The following is a 22,799-nucleotide window of genomic DNA, read 5'->3' on the forward strand; positions in this document are numbered from 1 at the left end:
TAATGACAAAATACCCAAAATTAATTAAATACATGTAATTAAAATAGGTGAGAGCGTGACCAGCTTTTATTATATACATTAATTTTTTCAGGTAGAAATGCATTTATCCAATAACGGTACACATAGTTGACTAACGTTAACCAAACACATTATGAACAACCTTACCTGCAGGTGGGTGTGTCACGTAGTCCTGATCCATCTTTACTGCCTTAGCTTAGCCACCGTGTCGCTATCTTCACAGCATAGCTGCATAGACTGACGTTTGAGGTTCTGTCATATACTGACTCCCTTCTCAAAGGAGCAGTAAAGTTTTTCCAAGGGAAAATACTCGGGACGACACCACTCTTCAGGCGACGAACGACGCAGCCGCACCACACATCCGGAGCGAAGTTAGTAAGTGCCGGCAGCAGAGGGTGCTACCTGTGTTTACATTAAAACTATGCCCTTCCTCTCTTCAGATCGCCTATATCCATTTGGGTTTCAGGTTTGGATCCACAGGAAAATAATGATATGAGAGGCCAGGCTGTTTTTGGTTGGAAGACGAACAGCCTGGAACACAACAGAAACTGCAACTCTTCGACTCTGCCATTCTTCATATGTGCCGCTATGCTAACAGGAAGTTGTTTTACACGTCATTGACGTATTTCCGGTCAAAAAATGCGGAAGTGTGAAAAAGGTCTATCCTGCCTCTCAGAAATAACATGAAGACTTCACAAAGCAAGACTTACAATTAACAGCCTACACGAACACCCGTTGGACCGATCAGCAGTGAAACAAACAAAACAATCAAACGAAAATTACAACAGAAATTCAAATGAACACTTATTTGGAAAAAGAAAAGTGAAATATGTTCTGCAATATTGGCATGTTGTGCAATTCATCCTCATAAATAATAAAGTTAACAGAACAAAATAATGTACAAAACTGATATTCTCGTCAGTGTGTCCGTCTGGAGGAGCAGACAAAGGTGTGGGCGTGCGGACGGACGTACTAAAATTATCCACTGGGGAAAGTTGTTTTCATATTAAAACATTTCTTCATAAGCTATGGAATTATGGTATTCATGCATATGCCTTTAGTTTGTTTTATTTTTGATAAAACAATGTATGGCGTATGTCTCAACCATTCAGAAAGCAACAAGAAATTACATTTGCGCAGATCAATTTCCCATTTCCACGTGGATTATTACCGACATCCATCTGTAGCTCATAAAATGCCCCATCACAATGCGTAATGACGCACAATGGCTGATCTTACGCTCTTAGAAGATGTGGCAAATGGAAGAATTCGGAGTGAACGCATTTTTAGACAGCAAGAAGACGTGCTGGCAAATGAGGACGAGTGGCTTATGAGCCGGTTCTGACTTCCTCCAGCCGTCCTGTTGGACCTCTGCGGGCTTTTGGGCCCGGCGTTACAGAGGAGCACTCGGAGGAACCACGCGTGTCACCCGGTGCATCTGGCGCTCCGGTCCCCCCGGCAAATGCATCTGGCGCTCCGGTGGAGCCTCGAATGGTTGTGAGGCTACAGCATTTACGGCGTCCGCCACCGTTTGCCGCTCACGTGCCTTTTTGGCATTAGTAATGTCCACACTGTGCCCTCCAAACAACACTTTTCTCCTCTTTTCCACCTCGCCAACGATAACTTTTACTTCACATTGAGTGAAGTTACGTTTTTTTGATTTCCTCTCGGTGTTTGCCATGGTTCCGCAATCAATGAATATTCATTTGTGGGCGTTTCACGGACTATTTATGGACAAATATGGGCGTGTCATGAAGCCGCAAAAAGCTGCGCTGCATTTAGAATCGGTTGTGATTTATTAAGGGAAAGATGCGTAGGATGTGCGTGCGCACGGTTTTATAAATCCGAATATTTCTTTGCGTACGCACGTCCTATGTTTCATCCGTACGCCATTTCTGACGCAAATCCTACGCAAAGTTTTATAAATGAGGCCCCTGGAAACTGGCTAGGCCTCTCCAGGACCTTGAAATGCTGCTTACAAAGCCACTCCTTCGTTACCCAGGCTGTGGGTTCAGGATTGTTGTCATGCTTAAAGAACCAGCCACATTTCATCTTTCATTAACACAGGTAGGGTAGAGGACAGAGGATCCTCTTAAACAAGAAGTTAGAGGTCTGTGAGAGCCAGAAATCTTTCTTGTTCATCGGTGACCAAATACCAATTTTCCACCATAGTTTGCAAATAAATATCAGACTAGGTAAGAAAGGTGATTTAGTTTAATGTATTGTTGCTTCATATTGTATCTTGTGGGGGCACAAAATCAGTTAGTTTTTCATTTAATCTAAATAACTTAATGAGTCATAGAAAATAAAAATAACTTATCAACTTCTCAAAAAACATCATTACTGTTCAGGTTTTTTTTTAATCAATAATAAGGGTCTCAACATCGTCAATTACAAGTCGAAGGTTATTTCCCTTTGTGTATACCGTATATCTTCCAATAATGGCCGGTCTCTAATTGACGCCAATCTGCAATAAAGGCCAGATCTAACATGTGCTTCTTACTTTGGACGCCGGTCTCCAATAGTTGCCAGGCTCCTTTAGGAGACCCCACCCACCCCTGCGCACAGTTGTGCAGATGCCAGGTGTGTGGAATTTTAAGACAGTGTAGCAATCATGTAGCGATGGCCAAGAAACCGTCCAATTTAAATTTCCTACTGTGGCATACGCCAAAGAACATTCTGGTGAGGAATCAGCACTTCCAATAAACGCATGTTTTTAATAAACGCTGGGCCGGCTGCTAAATTTTTGGTATAAACGCCGGGGCAACTATTGGAAGATATAAAGAATGTCGCGGGGTCCTGCCGGAAAAGGATGCAGAGGAGCCAAGGTGAGTGGGTTCCTTCTTTATTCAGGACACAACGAGCACAACAATTGCTCCACGCAGGGCCACACCAACACATGACACCTCCGTCACTCATTCATTTTCCTTCCCATGATGCTCCCTTTTAAATGATGAGCCCCTCCCATTGGGCGTGGCTCTTCATCATCTTCCAGGTGGCACCATAGGAATCAGTTTTAACCATAAAATAAATAAATACACATAAAATAAATACACCGTGTGGAAACCACCACCAGCTGACGGTGCCACACCGTCACACAGTAATCGTGTATTATTTTCTGAAGTTCATTTTCTCTAAAGATAATAACCTGAAAATTGCCATCAAAATTGAATTTACCAGTATGGTATGGCCCTCCACAGCTCTGGGTGCTCCAGCAACATCGCCTCATTATCATAAGAAATTATGACCTGGTAACCTTTGGACCAACAGGAACGCAGTGTGGGAACATTCTGCAAAAAATAAAAAATAAATAAAGTAATCATTCCAAGATTTTACATGATGAATTATTTTAAACAAAAGCATAAAATGGCGGAATTAAAAAAAAAAACAGGTTGCAAAATGGATATTGGACAAAAGGTGTGATTTAATTTTCCATTACTCCTTTAACGTTGCTGTTTAATGATACCTTTGAGGAACAGAGCTTCAAGTTGAAGAGAATATGGATGAACTCCACCAGATGGACATGATCTTCATTTGTCATAGTGTCGAAATGAGAGCAAGAGATAATTACAATCTCTTTTGGGTGAGCCTCTAACCACATCGCCAGTTCCTTCAGAGCTTCCTGTAAGCAGATCTTATCTTTTTAACCAAACCGCTGTCAGCTTTTACTTAAACTAGGTACATTACTTTTTTTTAACCTTAACCGTCAAAAGAGTGTAGATCCCATGAGCAAAGAAGAGGTTGCTGCTGCTTGCTGGATTTTTGGCAATTCGCAGGTCGAAAAACCGAATACCAAGATCCCCCTGATCAGCAAGGATGGACTGCTGTAAAAAATAAAATAACAGAAAAGTAAAGGTAAGCACACTCGCCTCACAGCGAGAAGACCTAGGTTCAAATCCAGGCTGGGACCCTTCTGTGTGGAGTTTGCATGTTCTTCCTGTAGATGTGTGGGCTTTCTACCGGCACTCCAGCCTCCCCCCACAGTCAGAAAATAGGTTTCATAGGTCAACTAGTGATTCCCAACTGTCCCTAGGTATGAATGTGAGTATAAGTGTGTACCCCTGCGATGGACTGGGCACCTGCCCAGGGTATACCCCGCCTTAACCAATTGAGGTTGGGATGGGCTCCAGAAGCCCTGTGAGGCTAAGGGGATTAGGAAGGTTTAAAAAGAAATAGATGAATGGATTGTTTAACAAAACAAAACAATTTAAAGATATTAAAATGTGGATACTTTTAAATTTTGAATAGAAATAAATACATAGTATTTAATATTAAATTAATTGACTATGGTGTTTGCAGGCGGTATTGTGATTTGTTGCAAGAACAGGGAACAGGTAGAGGAGAAGCTAGAGAGGTGGAGATTTTCCCTGGAAAGAAGAGGAATTTTAAGTATCTAGGGTCAACAGTCCAGAGTAATGTAGAGTGTGGAAAAGAAGTGAAGAACCAAGTGTTGGCAGGTTAGAATGGTTGGAGAAAAGTGTCAGGTGTGTTGTGTGAAAAAAGACTTTCAGCTCATATGAAAGGAAAGGTGTACAAAACAGTGGTGAGACCAGCCTTGTCGATTGGCCTAGAGACAGTGGCACTGAGGAAAAAACGGGACGCAGAGCTGGAGGTAGCAGAAATGAAGGTGCTGAGGTTCTGTCCAGGATGGATAGGATCAGGCATGAGTACATCAGGGTGACAGTACATGTTAGAGGCTTTGGAGATGTTTTCCAACCCGTTTTCCAGTCCTCCCTGACCAGCTTGCCGCTGGTTGGCTGACTCAAGTAATTCCGCATCCTGATTGACTGACGCCTGATTTAGGTTGTCAGCATCAAGCAGTCCAAGGAGAGCTGGAAAATAGGCAGGGTTGAGGCTCTTGAGGACCAGGGTTGGGCAGCGCTTAAGTGGAGGATGCATAAGACAGTGTTAGATGGAAGAAGCTGATTCGCTGTTGCAACCTCTGACGGGAAAAGCCGGAAGGAAAGAAGAAAAAGAATCTTATAGATTTAGTTTTTCTACTGTTCCATATCTTTAAAAAGCATACATTAAAGAAAAGCCTACAATGTTTGAGTTGTAACTGATTTAAAATTTTAAATATTTTAGAGATTTCTTTTTTGTCATTCAGATACTCCACATGTGTCAAACTCAAGGCCCGCGGGCGAAATGTGGCCCGCCATGTCTTTTTATGTGGCCCGCGAGTAGGGGTGTGACGATGACCTCATCACCGCACTTTTTTTTTTTTTTTAAGTTCAGCATATGGTGCGTGATTGGAACTATAATAAACACATTAAACACATTCATCTTTGTTGATACTTTACTTTTTCTGCTAGTCCTATGTTCACTTTCCTTCTTTCTTTCAGACTGTTCTCTTCTTCTCTCCCACCACGCCTGTCACTGTCTCTCCTCGGTGCACGCTCTCACTGCCTCTGCTGCACGTGGAACGCGACTCCCTTTACTCACACAGGTGTGCGCTTTCAGAAGCACACATCCTCATTCTACAACAGAGGTTTCCGTCTCGTGAGGAAATACGACAAATTTTACTGCGTTCTAATTATTCATTTCCATTGTTTTCATTTCCGTTACAAGCCGCGTGCGTTATTGAGTGCGCGACACAGGTGAAGCACAGGTGAAGCCTCGCATGCAGCTAGAGAGTGGTCTGCTGCAGAGGAATCAACACGCACCCCCAACACTCGTGTGCGCACCTTCCTCCTACACACGCTGTAAGCGCGATGACACAGTCAATCTACAACACCTATATAGTTAGTTCATTAGTTAGATAGGTAGTAGTTAGTCGTTACTGTTATTTGTTAATAAAGAATAGTAAGTTGTAATTGTATTTATTTCTGATGCGGCCGCCTGGGGATTTTGTGTTTTTTGTTTTTTTATTGGGGGGGGGGGGGGGGTGCGGTTAACCGCGACTCCGCGCCCCCTGGTGGTTCATAACCGCGGTGATCAAAAATCCGACACCGTCACAGCTCTCCCGTAAGAGCATAAAAGTTTTTAATTTATTAAAAGTAAAATTGGTGTTTATTTATTCATATCTAGGGAGACTTGGACTTGAAACATCAGATTGGGCAACTAAACATTAGGACTTAAACACTGTCCATAAACACTGGCCCTTTGAGGACAGCCACTATGCTGATGTGGCCCTCGGTTAAAATGAGTTTGACACCCCTGACCTATTCCCTTTATGGGTCACCACGGCGAAGGGGTGCCAAAAATCCAGGCCTCGAGGGCCGGCCTCCTGCTCGTTTTCCAAAAACCCTGCCTTATCTGCTGTTGATTACCTTGATCAGGTATGTTTAGCAAATAAAGCGCTTCAATGGGAGGATGATTGAAAAAACATTTAGGACACAGGCCCTGAAGCACCCCTGATCTAGACCTACCCTCTGCATCCTCCTTTGCTCACTAAACCAACCTCACGTCTTCCTGCACAACATTCATGAACACCTTTTTGGTCTTCCTCTACACTTCTTTCCTTTTACCAACCTAATCACGGCCCCTCACTGTCTCCCCAATATTTGGTAACCATCTCAATCTGACTTCCTTGCATTCATTTCAGACACATGTAACATAAAATAACAGTTGTGTCCTTCATGGATTCATTCCTGATCCATTTCATTATTGCATCATTTTCACTCCCAAATTGAACCTCCTCTTTTTTTAAAACTACCTCTGGCTCAGTTTCAAGTGTCTTTCTTAGAGCCACCATCTCTATAAACAAACAACATGGTTAGTCTCACCAAACTTGAAAATCTTTCCTTTCTTCTTGTTAAAACTCCTTTGTCCTTCACCACACCACAACTTTCCCCCCCCCATTCTACTCTCTCTCCCCATTGCTCTGGACTGCTGACCCTAATTACTTGAAGTCCTCCACCCTCTTCACCTCTGTTCCCCATAAATTCACCATTCCACTTGCACACAGGCTGACCTTCACTCCTCTTTTGTCTGAAACAAGAGGAGTCAAATCTCTTCTGAAACTTATAACCAAATGCAGCGGAAGTTCTGGTGGTCTGCTGGGTTTATAAAGCTAGAAAGAGCAGATTGTTGTCGGGCAACTGTGCTGGATTTAAAGTTAGCTGGAGTTTGGTCTCAATTTGGATTGTCTGATCAATTTATAAAACATGAAGCAAAAATGGTACCAGCTTCAAAATGGTTTAAAAAAAATGCACGGCAGTCACTAAAAAGATTAAGTAAATAAAGATGTTGGTCTTGGCACAAACTTAGTTGCATGAGGTGCTTTGAGATAAAATAAATAACAAAAAGACCAAACAGACTGGAAGAGGTTCACCCCTTCTTCCTAGGTTTCTCTCATTCTTTTCTGAACTGAACTCAACTAAACTGAATTGAACCTTTTGACCTCAGAGGAGGCCTTCCAATCAGCCAATGGCTGTAAGCACCCGTCTCCAGCAGATCTATAAACACCATGTACCATTTCTCTCTTAAGATCTCATTTCTTCTGTCACACTTGTGGAATCTGCCAATATATTTCCATCTCTGTCTTTGCTACATTTAAATGTTTTTTTAATAAAATATCAACACTTCATCTTCAGAGACAATGCATTCATAAATAGTCATCCTCGCTCATATCAATTAGCTTTTCCCTTCGTGAAATCGATAACGTCATATTCGCCGTTTAGAAATAAAAAAAGTAGTAAGCATGGTGACTGGAAAGCTTTTGAAATCCAGGGCACTGAATAGTACCGCACTATGTAGTTTTTTAATAGTTAGGGGTTAGGGTGGGAATTTGGACATAGCCAGATATTGAGTCATCGTACTTCCAGGTAGAAAAGGGAACTGGGAAAATAACTTATATTTCCTTTAAAAATGGTTCTTTACTAACCTAAATTATCATATATATGGATATACTGTAGTTTACTCTGAAAGACTCAAGAAAAGCATGATACACGCCATTAAAACCCCACTTCAATTATATTTTAAGTTATTATACAAGTGTTCCCAGTGGTCTTACAATTATAATTGAGGTTTTTAGTAAAAAAATAAAGTCTGTGTCATTTTTAAGACATATTTTCTGTCTCAGTAACAGTTTTAATCTTGAGCTATTTCCTGTCTGTTCTCTCTTCCATCATGAAAAAATATAAGAACATGTTAAAAACACCAAAAACATTTGTATTGTAGTCGGTCTTTAATAAATTTCTCAAATATGATATCCTAATTTTTAAACAAATTTTGATAGAAAGACCTATTTAAAGATTCCTACCTAGCATTTTTCCTCAACCCCTAAAAAAATAATTTGAGTCAAAATTAGTATGGAAAAGTAATAATAGCAAAAATGAAGTAATAGAAAAGTAAATAAACAACGATTTTGATCCAATTTAGTCAATTTTGAGCTAAATTTTTCTCCTTTGTTTAAATTTTTACCTCTATTGGATTCAGCAGAAATCAGGTTTCAGGTCAATATATATTTTTTACATAACTTGACATACTTATAGAGCTAGAAGAAGTCTTGATTTTGGCTTGTGGCAAGAGGTTTTCAGAGCCCCACCTGTTACCCCCCCCCCCCCCAAAAAAAAAAGAAAAAAACATTTTCTGGTGTAGATGCGTCATTCATTCTGTGTTTAACCTGACTTCAAAGATCCATGTTCTGCTCGTACCTGCGTTGTGGCCCAGCGGTAAATACAGGGCCGAGTACAGCAGGGTAACAGTAGGTCGGTGAGTCTGAGGAGGAAGGACTCGGATCTGAGCACCGGGGAGGAAATGTCCAAGCAGAAAGACATGGTGTCATGGCTTCCTGTGGGGTGTTTATTTAAATTAAAGTATACGTTTTAAATAAATGCTAGTTATAGTAAACGTAATGTGTGTAACAAGTGTTTTTAAGGAATAAGCGTGGATAAAATAATCACGACTCCTACCTGGCAAAGCCAGGTTCCATAGAGGGACATCATGCAGCTCTTCCGGGAGCCGCGACATCCAGTCGGGGTTTCCTTCGAGCACCGGAAACAATTTGTCCCCCATTCACGTGAAACTCCTGTAGTAATAAAAAAATTTTTTAAATAACACAGAATGTCCTTCTCCTTTCTGATTTAAATTGCGACCGGGTTTGTGTACAAACTTTACCGGATGTTACACAGGCTTTTCCGCTTCCTTAATTTCAAAATAAAACAAACACGTCCAGATAGAACGCAATGAGTTATATAACTAGAGGAGACACGCTCGCTTTAGAAGCCTGGCCAACGGTGGCGGAGCGCAACGCCATCTTGGTGAGGTCGACGACGCCCACATGGCTATGATTTCTATAGCCTTTGGTGGCATCTAAGTAGCTTATATATAATTTATATATATATTCATATTTCTATATACTTATACATATAAATAAATATGTAATATGTGTATATATTTTATATATATATATATCATTTGTTACTGTTAAATAAGAGAAACAGTCAGCCTTATGAGCTCAAACTTTAATGAAAAATGCATTGTTGCAGGACTCCTTATAAATAAATAAAAATTACAAAAAAAATTGGAAATTAATTTTTAAACATTTCAAAGTTTTAGACCTCTTTGACATGTAATTTAAATTATTTAGAAAAGCCCAACAATACGTCAATAGTAATAATAAATAATAACAATATATAAACAATAAGTCAATAATAATAATAACGATGAATCAATAATAATAAATCAACAGTAAGTCAATAATAGTATTAAATGATAACAATAAATCAATAATAAGTCAATAATAATAATAAGATACAATATATAAATAAGTTAATAACAATAATAATGATTTATCAATAATAATAATAATAAATCAATAGTAAGTCAAAAATAATATTAAATGATAACAATAAATCAATGATAGGTCAATAATAATAAATGATAATAATAAGTCATCAATAAGTCCAAAAGTCAAAACAGATTTGCCCCTTTAAAAAGAAACAAAAAGCAAAGAAAAACAATTGATTCATGTGAGTGATCAGTTTGTGTAACATAGATGGTATGGTGTCGGGTTTCAAGCGAACAGTCTGGCCAGTCTTATTAAAATCTGTTTCCCCAAAATCTTTTGAACATAGCCAGACTGTATTGCTAGTTGGTAACCACAGTGATCATCTGGGTTAGCTCTTTTTATTGCCAAGGCCTACTTTTTCCTTCAATCTGAATCCATTGGAAACCTGCAAGAAAAGTTCAGTCACTGAGTCAGAAATGTCTAAATCTATATAACTACATTAGCCTAGTCCTAGTATACTGTTTATAGGTTTAACTAAATAAAGTTTACATTTATGTCGACAGCAAATTGTACGTACATCATGCAGCATGTTGATAATAGCCCTCCAGCATCATGCATGTCAACATGTGTTCTATTAATAAAGCCCCTCCAGCAGTAAAAGAAAAAATTATAGTCCTTACCTGTGTAATGTTCTGCCTTTCTCCTTTGTGGACTCAGATTTTGGCAGTTGAAACTTGCACAATGAACTGGCATTTTGCAAAAAATGAGTTCACATGCATGCACTGCAGCAGTAACTTGACCTCACCAAGATGACGGTGCTCTCCTCCCATGAGGAATCACGTGATGTCTCCTCTAGTGATATAACTCATTGATAGAACGCTACGATGGAGATCGAGGGCCACCTAAATAAATATATAAACTAAAACTACGAGATTTAATTTACGACATTAAAGTTTAAGTGAGCATACAGTGTAGACTTACTTGAACATGTAAGCTGAATGTTTATTGAGAATATTCCAAATGTTTGGAAGCTCATTTGATTTACGATTTATTAATTTTCTATTTTGGGTGGCTTACAGGATCTCTGCAGCCTGTTGATGAAGCTGTCCACTTCAGTCCTTTTTCCTCCACGAAGGACAAGATGTCTAAGTCTGTGTGACACTCCTACGGAGCCCTCCAGGGTCCAGAGTTTAAAAAAATAAAAAATCTAATAAAACCGTGCGCACGGATTGATCAATTGTGCTTGTTGTGTTGCGAATCATGCAGGCACACACGTTGCATGTGCATGTCTCTGAGCAGAGCAGGTGGACTCAGTCGTAGCTTTATGTTTGCAGGCAGGGGAGGTGCTTTGTTACGGTGTGCAACGGAGGAAGCTTCGGACCACAGCCTGTCTCGCTGTCGGACTCAGGAGAACTGTGTCTTTCGGGGGATTTGTATCTCCAAGCAGTGGAGCGGCTTTCGAAATGAAGGAACAGTCCTGAGAAAACTGTTGTGAAAACTGGACCTCCAAGTTCTTCCTCTATGGTGTGACGTCATCATTAGTCACAGACCACCGAACACAGCCTGCGACCAATGATGACGTCACACTTGGAGGTCCCTTGTAAACAACAGAGCTCCGACATAGGGCGAAATGATCTTCTAAACAGGTTTTTATTATTTTTATGATTATTACTAAGTGCATGTTCGATTATAGTTGTTTTTTTTTTGTTAAATCCATCCGGTCAGTGCTTTATACTTGGCCGAACTGACCCAGAAGAAGGGATAGGATTAGGTTAATAAGTGCTAACATCACCTGGAGGGCTCAGTATGCTTCCGTGAGGAGGCACACTTTTCGGCAATTTTATCCTTCTAAATGCTAATATAACAGACTATTTTCATCTTTGTTCTTTAATGTTGAAATGTGACGTATGTAAGGAGGGGGAGTGGAGGAGGGGGCGTATGTAACATGCTAAAAAACTACAATAAATGAATTTAAAAACACTGTTTACTTCCCCATTGGTGTTTTGCGGATGACTGGTTAATGACGTACGGTGACAAATGGACTAATGGGTATGTGAATGAGAAGGAAAAGTTGCGGTCCTCTTCACCAAAAAGGTGCCTCCGAGCTCCTTATTTTACATATGAAACTCCACTGTACCGAAACCGAACCACAGAATGCTGGTTGTACTGTAAGCCCACAAATAAATGACAAATTATTTCCTCATGACTGTTCTATATCCAGAATACATCTGTAAAAAATGTTTTAACAGTATATATATGGTGTAGTATTTTACATGCAACTTACTTTCATTTTATTTTGACAGTATTTGTTTGCAATGAACCAGATTTTTTTTCCAATTTATATCCATGAATTTTGAGTCAATAAAAACTACTTGCAGGTAGGCAGGGTTTAACTGTGTAAAATATTTCTTATTTGTATCTTAATTGAAATTCTTAATACGTTATGTAGGAAAGTATAATCTTTCGCTTTGAGATTACTTTCCTTGTTGCATGTTCAAAAAAGTCGAGAAGGAGAAACCACGGAACTCGGCCGGATTAAAGATTAACACATTTATTTCCCTAACAATATTTCTAAAAACAGAGTAAAACAAAATATAACAGATATCCGGTTTCCCAAAGTTTCAGAGCTTGCACAGCGCCAAATTACAAACGTCTTAACGTGTCAGCCTGTTGGGAACAGCGAAAGTTCCTCCGTCCAGCTGTTTTAACATCTCGGTTTCAGCCTCCTCCTTCGTAACACAGCATGGCGTCCAGACTCTTCCTCTGGAAGCTCGGATTGGCTGGCAGGGAGCCTGCCTACTTCTGTCAGTCCATATTAGGAGTCAGCATCTGTTTCCCGCGTCTGAAGTCACCTCCCAGACTGACATGGTCCCGCAACCAAATGGCTCCCTAGGTGGCCCCCCCATGTGGCCGGATCTTCTTAACATACAGTAGACAATACACCTTTGTTCCCCACACGGGAGCAGATGCCTGTGGCGATTCCCAGGGATGGAAATCAGTCTCAGAGATGATTGATTTATGATCCAAGTCAGACCTACAACCAAATGGCCTCAGAAGATCAAAGACCGTTTTCTCCTGCAGGGGGTTGAGTTTGCAGCTCCAGCATCACAACCTCTTTACATATGCAATTATCAGGAAGTCCCTTTTAATTGAAATGGCTGGAACACACACACAGTAAACCTGAAAGAAAACCTTCAATGAAATAAAGATAAGATAAAAGCCTAGGAGAAATAAGAACCACAAAAAATAAATTCCTTCAGTTTACAAATATCCAAGAGAACTAAAAAGTTGTCTAATCAAGATTATATTGTTTTCATACCATTGGGGAGATTTTTGTTTTATATATTGATCCTCTTGGTTATTCCAAATAAAACAGGCTCCAAAGCCTTCTCTGGAGCACCACACCGTCTATGGTGTAAAAGCCAGTGCATTAATGAACCACAATTGTAATAAATACTTCACATGCACCACGATTGAATCAACAATCGGCCTAATCCACCTATCTCGATCAGAAGGACATTTTGATCCGATAGGGTCTGATCGGGGCAGATTATTCCGAACGGTGTGTTTACATGACACATTTTCATTCCAATCAGCAATTTATTCCTCTTACTTTTGTCCATATAACCGCAGCTAGTGAGATCTATGAAATTTCTTTTGTCAATTTTAAAGCTTTTGTCCTCAATAGCTTAAGAAAATGACAGGGTGTCATGACTTGATTGGAGGGTAGGAAAAAGATTTTTTTAAATGTTGGTGATAATGTTTTGGTCTTCTACTATAGAGTTTTCAATTTGTAACTTGTTAATAGATATTTTCCTTTACATACTATTTTCAAAGTTTAAAAAATATTGAATTCTTTTCTCCATCTTCAACTCATTTTGCCTCAAAACAAAAACAAATCTTTTGCTTTTTCTGTGGAGAATTAATCTAATTTGGATTGCAAATGGTGTATTTCTATGACATGTTCCTCACTCATGTGAGCTAAATCACATAAAGTGTTTTATGAAAATCTCTCAGCCTGCTCTTGTCTTTTTTTTTGTTAGCCAATAACTTTCATAAATATCAGTTTTTCAAACATTATATTTTAAGCACTCCAATCTGCTAGTAGGAAGCAAGTATTCCATTGCTTTTATTTCAAGAAAAAGTGTTTTATTTTTTTACAAAAGTTTTTGTTATTTAAAAGGAAATAATTGAATTTCCAATGGGATGTTCCTATTCTAGGTATTATTTTTTCAGTGGAAAGGGTCAACAAAAAGCACAAAAGTCAGCGAAATAAGAGTGGGAAACATTACAATGAAGAGATTAGATTGCTTGTTACTAACCAATAGTTTATTCTTGAGCGTTGAGAGCATTCAGAGTCATTCCAAGTTTTTATAATTTTTTTTTTAACGCCGAATATCAAAACAACCGGGAGAGCCAGAGAATTCAGAAATTACTTTGTTGGAGCCAGAAGAGTTACATTGAGTTGGCTTTCAGTCCTGGTTTTCATCTGGTACTACATTGAAATCACCTGCAACAATTAACTTGTCAGTTGTGTAATTAATTTTCAAATGTTTTATGCTGGTAAATAATTCTGATTTTTGGTCCTGTTTGGTCCACTTTCTCCACAGTTTGTGGTGATTCAAAAAAACGCTTTCTTTTTATTTGCATAATTTGCACTTTCATCTTTGCCAAAGTTAAGATGTTGTTTGTTTTCGTGGGAAAAATGCAGACACACTGCCAAGGCCAGTTGTAAGTTGACGTTATGAAATGGGCGGAACCCACACGGAGCAAAAGCCGGTGCCTCAGAGATTGAGATGTCTTAATTCCGGGTAGGAAAATAAGCTGTAGTTTACTCTGAAAGCCTTAAGCAAAGCATCATACAGGCCCTTTAAAGACCTCTAAATGTTTCACTAAATTACTCAAATGACCTAATGACATTTTTAGGCTTTCTCATAATGTAAGGTTCTCTATGGAAATAATCAAAAAATACTTTCAATAAATTCGGATTTTAATTTTGCCTTATCTGAAACCTTTATTATTTTATGTTAAGGCAATCAGTGGTCGCCCCGGCTGGTTGGCTTTCTCGGCCCCGTCGAGGCCTGACCAGAGCTCTCCCAGGGGCGGCGCCTGGGGGCGGGGGCCTGGACTGGCTGTGGGGGGGGGGCGGCGCTCTCTGGCTCCTCTCTCTCTGTGTGGGGTGGGTGGTGTGGGGCCTGGGAGGTCTGAGCTTCGGGGGATGGGACCCCTGGGCTGAGGGGACCTGGGCCCTATGCTGGGGGACGGCTGTTTGACCACCTGGGGACAGTCTACCAGCTGTCCCCAACTTACCCCCGTCCTCATATAATGTTATATTAGGTTGAGGGGGTGGGTGGTTTAGCCTGCGATGCACCTTGGGGGGGGGGCCCGAGCTACTTGGCAGATGTCCCCCCCCCCATGGTTGCCGTATGGAATGGACCCCCCGTCTCTCTGTTTTATTTGCACCTTAGACATATAGGGCCCTTGGTAAGGGGGGTGCTGGGACATCACTGCCAGCAAGCAACAGATGTCCTTTTAGCGCCCTACCCAACAATTATAACTGCACCTTAGACATTTAAGGCCCCTTGATGGGGAGAGTGATGGGACCACACTGTGAGTAATCAGGAGATGTCACCTCAGTGCCCCACCCACCAATTTTAATTGCACCCCCTTAGTACACACAGCCATTACTCCTCCAAATGTACACTCCAACAGATATACATGCACACACACACCCTCACAAACACACACGTATTTCGCAAGGAAGGTGGGACCTCGACCATCTGTCCCCTACCCCATCCATAGGGAAGGGGGTGCTGGGCCCTTGGCAACGGCGGCCGTGTCCTCGGGGTGCTGGTTTCCTGGGCCCGGCAGTGCTCTCTCCACACGGGTAGAGGGATCCCTGAGCTTTCTGGCAAGGCCAGAAGCTGGGGATCACATCACACCTGAGCTGGGGGTGTCCGTGTCCCTGTGGTGTGGGTTCTGGTCCTGGCCCCTGGGTGCCGGGCCTCGCCAAATTTCCATGTTTACAACACCTCTTGTGGACCCCCTTCTCTCCTGGGTGCCCTCCTCCTGGGCGGGGCGGCTGGCCCCTGCCTTGCTCCTTCCTGGACTAACCGTGGGCCGGGTGGGTGGCTTCCTGGAGCATGGAGCGGGTCTCCCTTGGGGGGTCCTGGCTCGTACCTGGGGATGCCCAGAACTCCTGGGTGGTGATGAGGTGCTCGTCTGGGGTTGTGGCCGCTCCTCTCGGGCGGGGCCTTGTGTTTGGCCCTCCCGGGGGCGCTCTCCTCGTTGGGCCGGGGCTGCGCTCTCTGTCCCCCCATGCCTCCCTGCTCTCTGTCTCTGCGGGCCTCGTGGCAGTCCGGCTGGCCCTGGCCTGGGTGATGGATGGGGCGGTTGTTCTTTGCCTGCTGCCGTGCGGGCATTGGGAGGGGTTCTGGCTGCCGCTACCACTGCGGCGGGGGTCTTGGTGTGGGGATGGCTGGGCACTCTCCCTCTTTCCTTTCACATTCCATCATCCATTTTAGAAGAACAAAAAGACTCACTTAAGCACAGGTGTTAGCTCGCCTCTACATAAATAGTTTGCGTGATTGAATGAAATATTTCACACTAGTTGGTTTGAAGGCATAAGAATGGGTGTTTTAACATTATTTGTATTGTGTACATGTTGACATGTGAACAGTTTGTGAGCCAACAGGTGTGTTTATAACATTTGAGTGTGTGTGTGGACAGGCACCGCCCTTAAAACTTGTATTACATCTGAACCTCACTGTAGTCAGTGTAACCATCCAAAAACTTGCTGCTTTACTCTGCCCCCCCCCCCCCCCCCCCATAATCACCCTCCTATCCCCCACTCTCTAAATCCCTCTCTCTTCTTCCCCCCTTTCCTTTTCCGTCCGGTTTAACACAAAAGAGTTTCAAATATGATTAAAATGAATAAAGTTTGGCCTTGATTACAAAAGGGGTTTATTCAGACATACCTCTGGTTTGTCAGAAGATTTCTAACCCCTGTTGTTAAAGTAAAATGAGGCCCAAGAGGCCCTCAGCTCTCATCTGTTTGCCCAGCTGTTGGACAGGACAAGTTAAAAATAAATAAATAAATAAATAAAAAAGGTCGTTTAACCATTTAAGATGTTGATATTCCTTTTATATATTTATGAATCTATAATAACTATCAAATTGTTTTTACCTAAAAAAAGATAAATTTGCAAAGTTGTGACCTTTTGGGCACAGTTCTACTGTATGTTGAACTTTTGTTTGACATCTTCAGGAGATAAAAATGGAAATATCTTTAAAGTCTCTGACTTGTGAACTCTAGTTGTTTATTGCTGATTCAGTTGAGACTGCTTTTAGTCTTTGATTTTTATTTTTACATTAGATTCTCATTTTAACCTTAAAGCAATTAAATGGTTCTTCCAACACTTATTTAAATTACATTATTGTGATCCTGAGGAATGCTTCAAGAAAACAGACGATAGTCATCTGTGTTCATATCTCTCAAATGCTGTTTTAAGCAGACAATAAAATATTATGTGAAATCCCTTAAAGAATTTGGCTCCCAGATAGAAATAATATAATAAATCTGCATTTTCAGTGTAACCCAATTTCATATTTTTTATTGGATTTAGTTCGAACAGTAAATCTCTGAGAAAGGACTTAAGTTGAAAATGAAGAACATATGATGCTTAGGCTGAGCAGGTCAGCTGATCATATCAAGTTAGAGTTTAAGGACACATTTGTTCTATTAAATCTCTCTACTCTAGTCTGACTACGAGCTTCACTCTGAATTGAACACCTTCTTTAACATATTTGTTCATACCTGCTTGATGTTTTCTTGAGAAAGCTCTGTCTTCAATCTTGTTTTAATTTGTTGCCATGTTTTTCATCTAATGGGCTAAAACGTCTGAGGGACTGCAGTTAGCTTTATTAGCTCCAGAAATTATGTTTTAAGGTCACAGAAGAATGAAAAACAAAGTCCTTTTTATATATGTGTTCTTCCAAAGAGAATTTACTAAAAATCTGCTTAGATTTATATGAAAAAAGCAAATTTCCATTTTTTGTTGGCAGTTGCAACAATCGAGTCAAACATTAATTGTTGTTCATTCTTTCTCATTTTTTGTCTTTTTGCATTAAAATGTAGTTTTAAATCATGTATAACCACTACCCAATACCATAACACTACCATCATTGTGCTTTACTGACTATGCTTTTTTAGATTAATTGCTATTAGTTTTTTTTATTTTCTGACGTAGCACACCTTCCTGAAAATTTGTCTTTAATGTAATCAATTTAAAGAATATTTGCCCAAATAATTTGTTAGTAATTCAGATAGCATTTTTTTTAGTGTAGCTATCAGTCTGACACTTACTAAGCCCTTGTAAGACTTGGAAAGACAAGCGAATTCTAAGTAACTTAAAATGACTTGCACTGCCCTAGACCATTGGCATCAAATAAAAATAATAGTTTTCTAGGAAAGGTGTTCTGATTATGAGGTTGAAGTTGTTCCAGAAAAGATGTCAAAGTTAATGCTACATTGCCCTTGGAAAATACTGGCCTGGTGCTGCCATGGCTTAATGGCAAGTCATAGGAGGAATCGTGATTAGGTTTTAAGTTTGTCAAGAAAATATAAATTATGTTGAGCTATTATCTATTTGCATTCTCAGAAAAAAAGATAATAACACCTGTTAATGTTTATTGTTTTTTGTTTTTACAATTTATGATTTGATACTCAGTTTGTTTTTACAGTCATCGTTTCCACTTGTAGTCATCTTGTGACTGTTTATTTGTGTTCCTCGTGTTCATCATACATCTATATAACACAGTCTCTCTTGTGTGAGTGACATTCCCTTCGTCTGTAAAGTTGCTTAGAGAGGAAGGAATGTAATTATGGAAACTGACTGATAATTAAGTTAATATACTCTAACTAAGCTTGCTGGAGTCAGATGTTTGTCAGGAGGTCTGTGTCTCATTATTCTAACTGAGCAGACTCAAGCCCTTTTTATCTTTTTAAAGAAACAACTGTTGCAGTGGAGGCTCCCTGCCTTCATGAATTCAAATGTTTTTTTTCTTTTTGAATGTGATTTGATGTGATTTGATGTGAACTGCAGGTTTGTTAACTTTAGAACATTGTCTGGCAATTTTTCTACTCAAATTCTTTGCAAATAAATTATAGTCGATATATATAATATATATTGACTATAATTTATTTTAGAGACTATGGCTACCAAGTTAGTGTCTCTGGACCATAATGGAACTTGACTGAGTACCTGTGATGTCACCCATGAATAAGGCTTACTTCCAGCTTCAACAAAATGACATTGGCCTTTCAGAGCCAGATGCGGTTAGTAACCAGTGATTGCGCCATTTCTATGGCAACTACTGTCATCAACATGGTCAATAAAAAATGCCTTACCTCTGGCTCCAGCGAAATAAAACCAATTCAGTTGCCTTTTTTTGCTATGCGGACATCGCCATGTTGGAGCCATACAACAATGATTGGTCCGAATTGGTCTGAATCAACGTTACTATGGCAACTACTGTTGCCAATCAGGAGTAAGCTTGTTTGAAGTTTGACCTCTTCCTCTGTCAATCAAACATTCGAGGTGGGGGCCAGCGGGCAGCTCATGCTTTTACTGAGAGATCTGTTTATAACTTGCAATAACTTGCAATTAAGAAGTTTTTTTTTTTTTAAGAATTAGCAAGAACATTTTAAAAATGGTATAAGAGCAAAAATGGTTTTTCTGACAAATACAATGCCCAAGTAATAGCTGTTTATTTCTCTACAGAAGTCTGTGGGATTTTGGTTTCTTGGAGCCAGCAGGTACTTCCTATTTGGAACTCAACGGGGGTGGGGTCACTTAGTCCAGTTTTCTAACACAGTCAATGGACACAAGTACATTTCCTAATTTCCTTTTGCATTTTTTTTATTTGCCACGCTTCTTTTGTTTATTTCGCAAAATTAAATACCTGTTTTATTGGTTGAGGCAAACTTTTAAAGTAACAAACATGATTTCATTAAATAAATAAGGTAAGTTCCATCATCATCTTGGTATGGGTGCCATGTGAAAACGATTTAAAGCCAGCTGAAAGGTTTTTCCCAACACATTTGGCCACAATCATTTTGATTAGATTCACCATAACAAAGATTTGTAGATTTAATCCCAAAAGATTATTTTACAAATGCTTGTAGACCATAATAATGCAGTAAATTCAACATCTTCAATGTTGAATATGTGGTGTTTCTATTAATTATTCTATTAGAAAGCATTTATTTGGAATGCTGCTCCAACATAGGTAAAATTCTAACTTACTTTTTATTTCATTACACTTTGTTGTATTTAGCATGGTAACTTAATGTGCTTTATTTGGAATGCGATGCTATTGAGCTTTGTGGGCTTTGAACAAACAAAATTTAAAATTCAACACAGCTTTGTTGGAATACAACTTATCATGTTTGCAAACTTAAACTTGTTTAGATTATACAAAAATTTGTGATTACTTTTTTGTCTTGAATCAAACATTTCAATGTTGAAATCAATAAAACAAAACAAAAAACAAAACAGGTGATCTTTGTTCTAATTCTTTTGAAAAAAAATAAAAGCCACAATGTGTCCAGGCCGTAGATATGATACGTAACTGTTTAGTTTATGTGTTATTAACTGTTATTTTTGTTTGTGGTGAAACTATCGGGATCATTTGATAAAAAGGATCCGCCTGTTCTGAGCTATGAGGTTTTGTCTTCACGTTGATCCATGTGAAGCTGCAAAGGCAGGCGGGGATTGTCAATAAAGTACACAAAAACATCCCAGACAGACTATAGCAATTTCTCAGTAACTCACTGTATTTAATCTCAAAAACATCACAAACACTTATTATTGTTAAAAAAAACTCTCTTAAAGTGAACCAGCATGTTTGTAATGCAAGTAGTGCAAGTTGTAGACGTATCATCTTCTTCTTATCTTCTCCTTTAGAGCTACAACTGTTGTAGTCCAAAAAAACTAATTTGAGTGAAAAATAAGAAAAATTAGATGGAAAAAAACAGAACAAAATTATATAGAAAAACAAAAAACCTTATGTCAAAGAGGCCAAAAAACGTTTAGAAAAACATAAAAAGTTCTCTCGAAAAACTGAGAAAAATATATTTCAAAGTTAGAAAAATATGTGTTACAAAAAAAAAAAAAAAATCAAAAATCATTTGAAAAAATGTCTTGGAAAAACAGACTGTGTGCCACAAGGTCGACCACACTCACAACATGAGCATCCACCAGGTCACCCACGGACTTCACTGCTTTGTGCCCAACGTTGTCTTGGCATTAACTCACAAACAAAAAACAAATAGTTTGTTCATACTGATCAATATTTGATTCTTAGCTAATGTTTTGCTCTGTAATGTTTGTGGATTTAAATTAAGTAGGAAGAATATCCCATAGTTTTCATGAGCAGGGGAGGTTAGTGCCCAGCTTGTTTGTAATTCTTTGCTTTGTAGTTATTAAAAATGTTAGAATGAAAATCTTAAAAAATTTCAACGAAAAACTCCTGTGTGTTTTTTTTAATACACAAAAAATTAGAAATAAGATTACCCCCTTTTTATTGAATGCAATACACTTCCATAGTTTAGGTACAGTTTTTTTTAAAATAAAAGTATTGGACTCAAGATGGCAGTTAACACAATTAAAACTTTAAACATGTTTTCTCATTCTTGATTTTTATTTAGCTAAAGAATATGTGATTGTTCTTGTGCTTTTACTTTAGCTGATAACAAAAGTTGCAGACCTTTGTTGGAAAGGTCTGTAAATTTACTTAAAATAACATGACAAAAATGTGTATTTTGATGTTCACGGTGCTGATAATTAAACCTGGATAAGAATCAGGACCCCCAAGGTTACAGCCTTGGTTCCAAGTGGAAAAAGGTGGATTGGCAATGAATCACTTTTTTCATATCCTCCTAGGTGCCTATTGAAGCTGAGAGAAGGATAAAGCACGAGAATAACCAAAATATCAAAGAGTTGTGACCCTGTATCTTTTGGGTGAAAATAAAGCTTAGTTAGAAAACAAAGCTTTAATCCCTTCACGCTGTGTGCTGCTGACTCGCAATATACCACTTAATCCATTACTCCTCTTAATTTAACTTCACCTTGGATTGGAAAAAACAATGAAGATTTTTTTTATTTAATTGTAAAAAAAGGTTGCTGTGAAGGGGTTAAACTTACCAGGCAATCTCCACATCTTTACTCTCCTATAGCCATAAGGTATTTGTGCTCTTATAGCCATATGCTTATGTCTATTCAAACAGATAGCTATCTGATTGAACAAAGCTAGAAGGGACCATGTGGACTAGATCCATCTCCACATAAAGAACCAAAAAATGAAGGTGGTTGGTGTATCTAGCTAACTCTAACAGCTCTCTTAGATGGCCTTGGAACACTTTGCTATCTTTTTGGAAGAACTGGAGGTGACATGGGTAAAGGGAGATCTGAAGATTCTTGCTGGAACTGCTACCACTGTGTCCCATTTCCTGATTAAACACTGGAGGAAAGTGGACAGATGGATAAAACGTGTTGATTTCAAAGCAGCCAGCAGGCTACATGACAAAATGTACAATTTCAAAGAAACTAAACTAAACCATATTAAACTTTTTTTTTAGTTAAGACAGCCTTTTAAATGTTAGATGGAGTAATCTACTGATTGGATACAAATTAGTGCTTGGAAACTGAAAAGCAAGAGAAACTTGGATATACAGACATGTTTGTCAGAGTGGGACTTGCAGTGTTGTCATCTGATCACCTTATTAGATTTGGAACATTTCACCCTAAACTGACTTCCTTCCAAAGCTTGGGGATCAACTATCTCTTTGAGCTTCAAATAAACCTGTGATGGAAAAGGGGGATTTTTTTTTCAAAATAGATAATACTGTGACCTCAATGTTTTAGGCCCACCTAGTATTGAAATTAATGAGTCTACGAAGGTCATGGCTCTAAACAAATATAGCATTTTGTCATAAGTTTAGGAATATTAGTACCAATTCTAATGCAACACAAAAAATTCACACTTTTACAATGTAACTGGTGTTTACACTTGCTATCCTAGTAGTTCAACGTACTAAGCTAACAAC

General features: G+C 39.3%; 1 protein-coding gene across 7 annotated transcripts in view; it reads right to left on the reverse strand.

Annotated features, from left to right (window-relative positions):
- Positions 1-9,101, reverse strand: part of LOC101161710 (PI-PLC X domain-containing protein 1) — a 59,699-nt gene extending 50,598 nt beyond the window's left edge. For 3 of the 7 annotated variants that reach the window (XM_023964741.1, XM_023964748.1, XM_023964720.1), the window contains exons 1-5: positions 8,874-9,072; positions 8,616-8,752; positions 3,717-3,842; positions 3,485-3,640; positions 3,196-3,308 (exon numbers count right to left, since the gene is read on the reverse strand). In XM_023964741.1, the coding sequence (XP_023820509.1) occupies positions 3,196-3,308; positions 3,485-3,640; positions 3,717-3,842; positions 8,616-8,752; positions 8,874-8,976 (635 nt within the window). In that variant the 5' untranslated portion in view covers positions 8,977-9,072. Of the gene's footprint in view, positions 1-3,195; positions 3,309-3,484; positions 3,641-3,716; positions 3,843-8,615; positions 8,753-8,873 lie in introns of all 7 variants that reach the window. The other 4 variants (XM_023964746.1, XM_023964727.1, XM_023964745.1 and 1 more) reach the window with 4 other exon arrangements.
- Between the last annotated feature and the right edge of the window lie 13,698 nt (positions 9,102-22,799).

This window comes from Oryzias latipes, chromosome 2, assembly GCF_002234675.1.
Source record: "Oryzias latipes chromosome 2, ASM223467v1".
Classification (NCBI taxonomy): Eukaryota; Metazoa; Chordata; class Actinopteri; order Beloniformes; family Adrianichthyidae; genus Oryzias; species Oryzias latipes.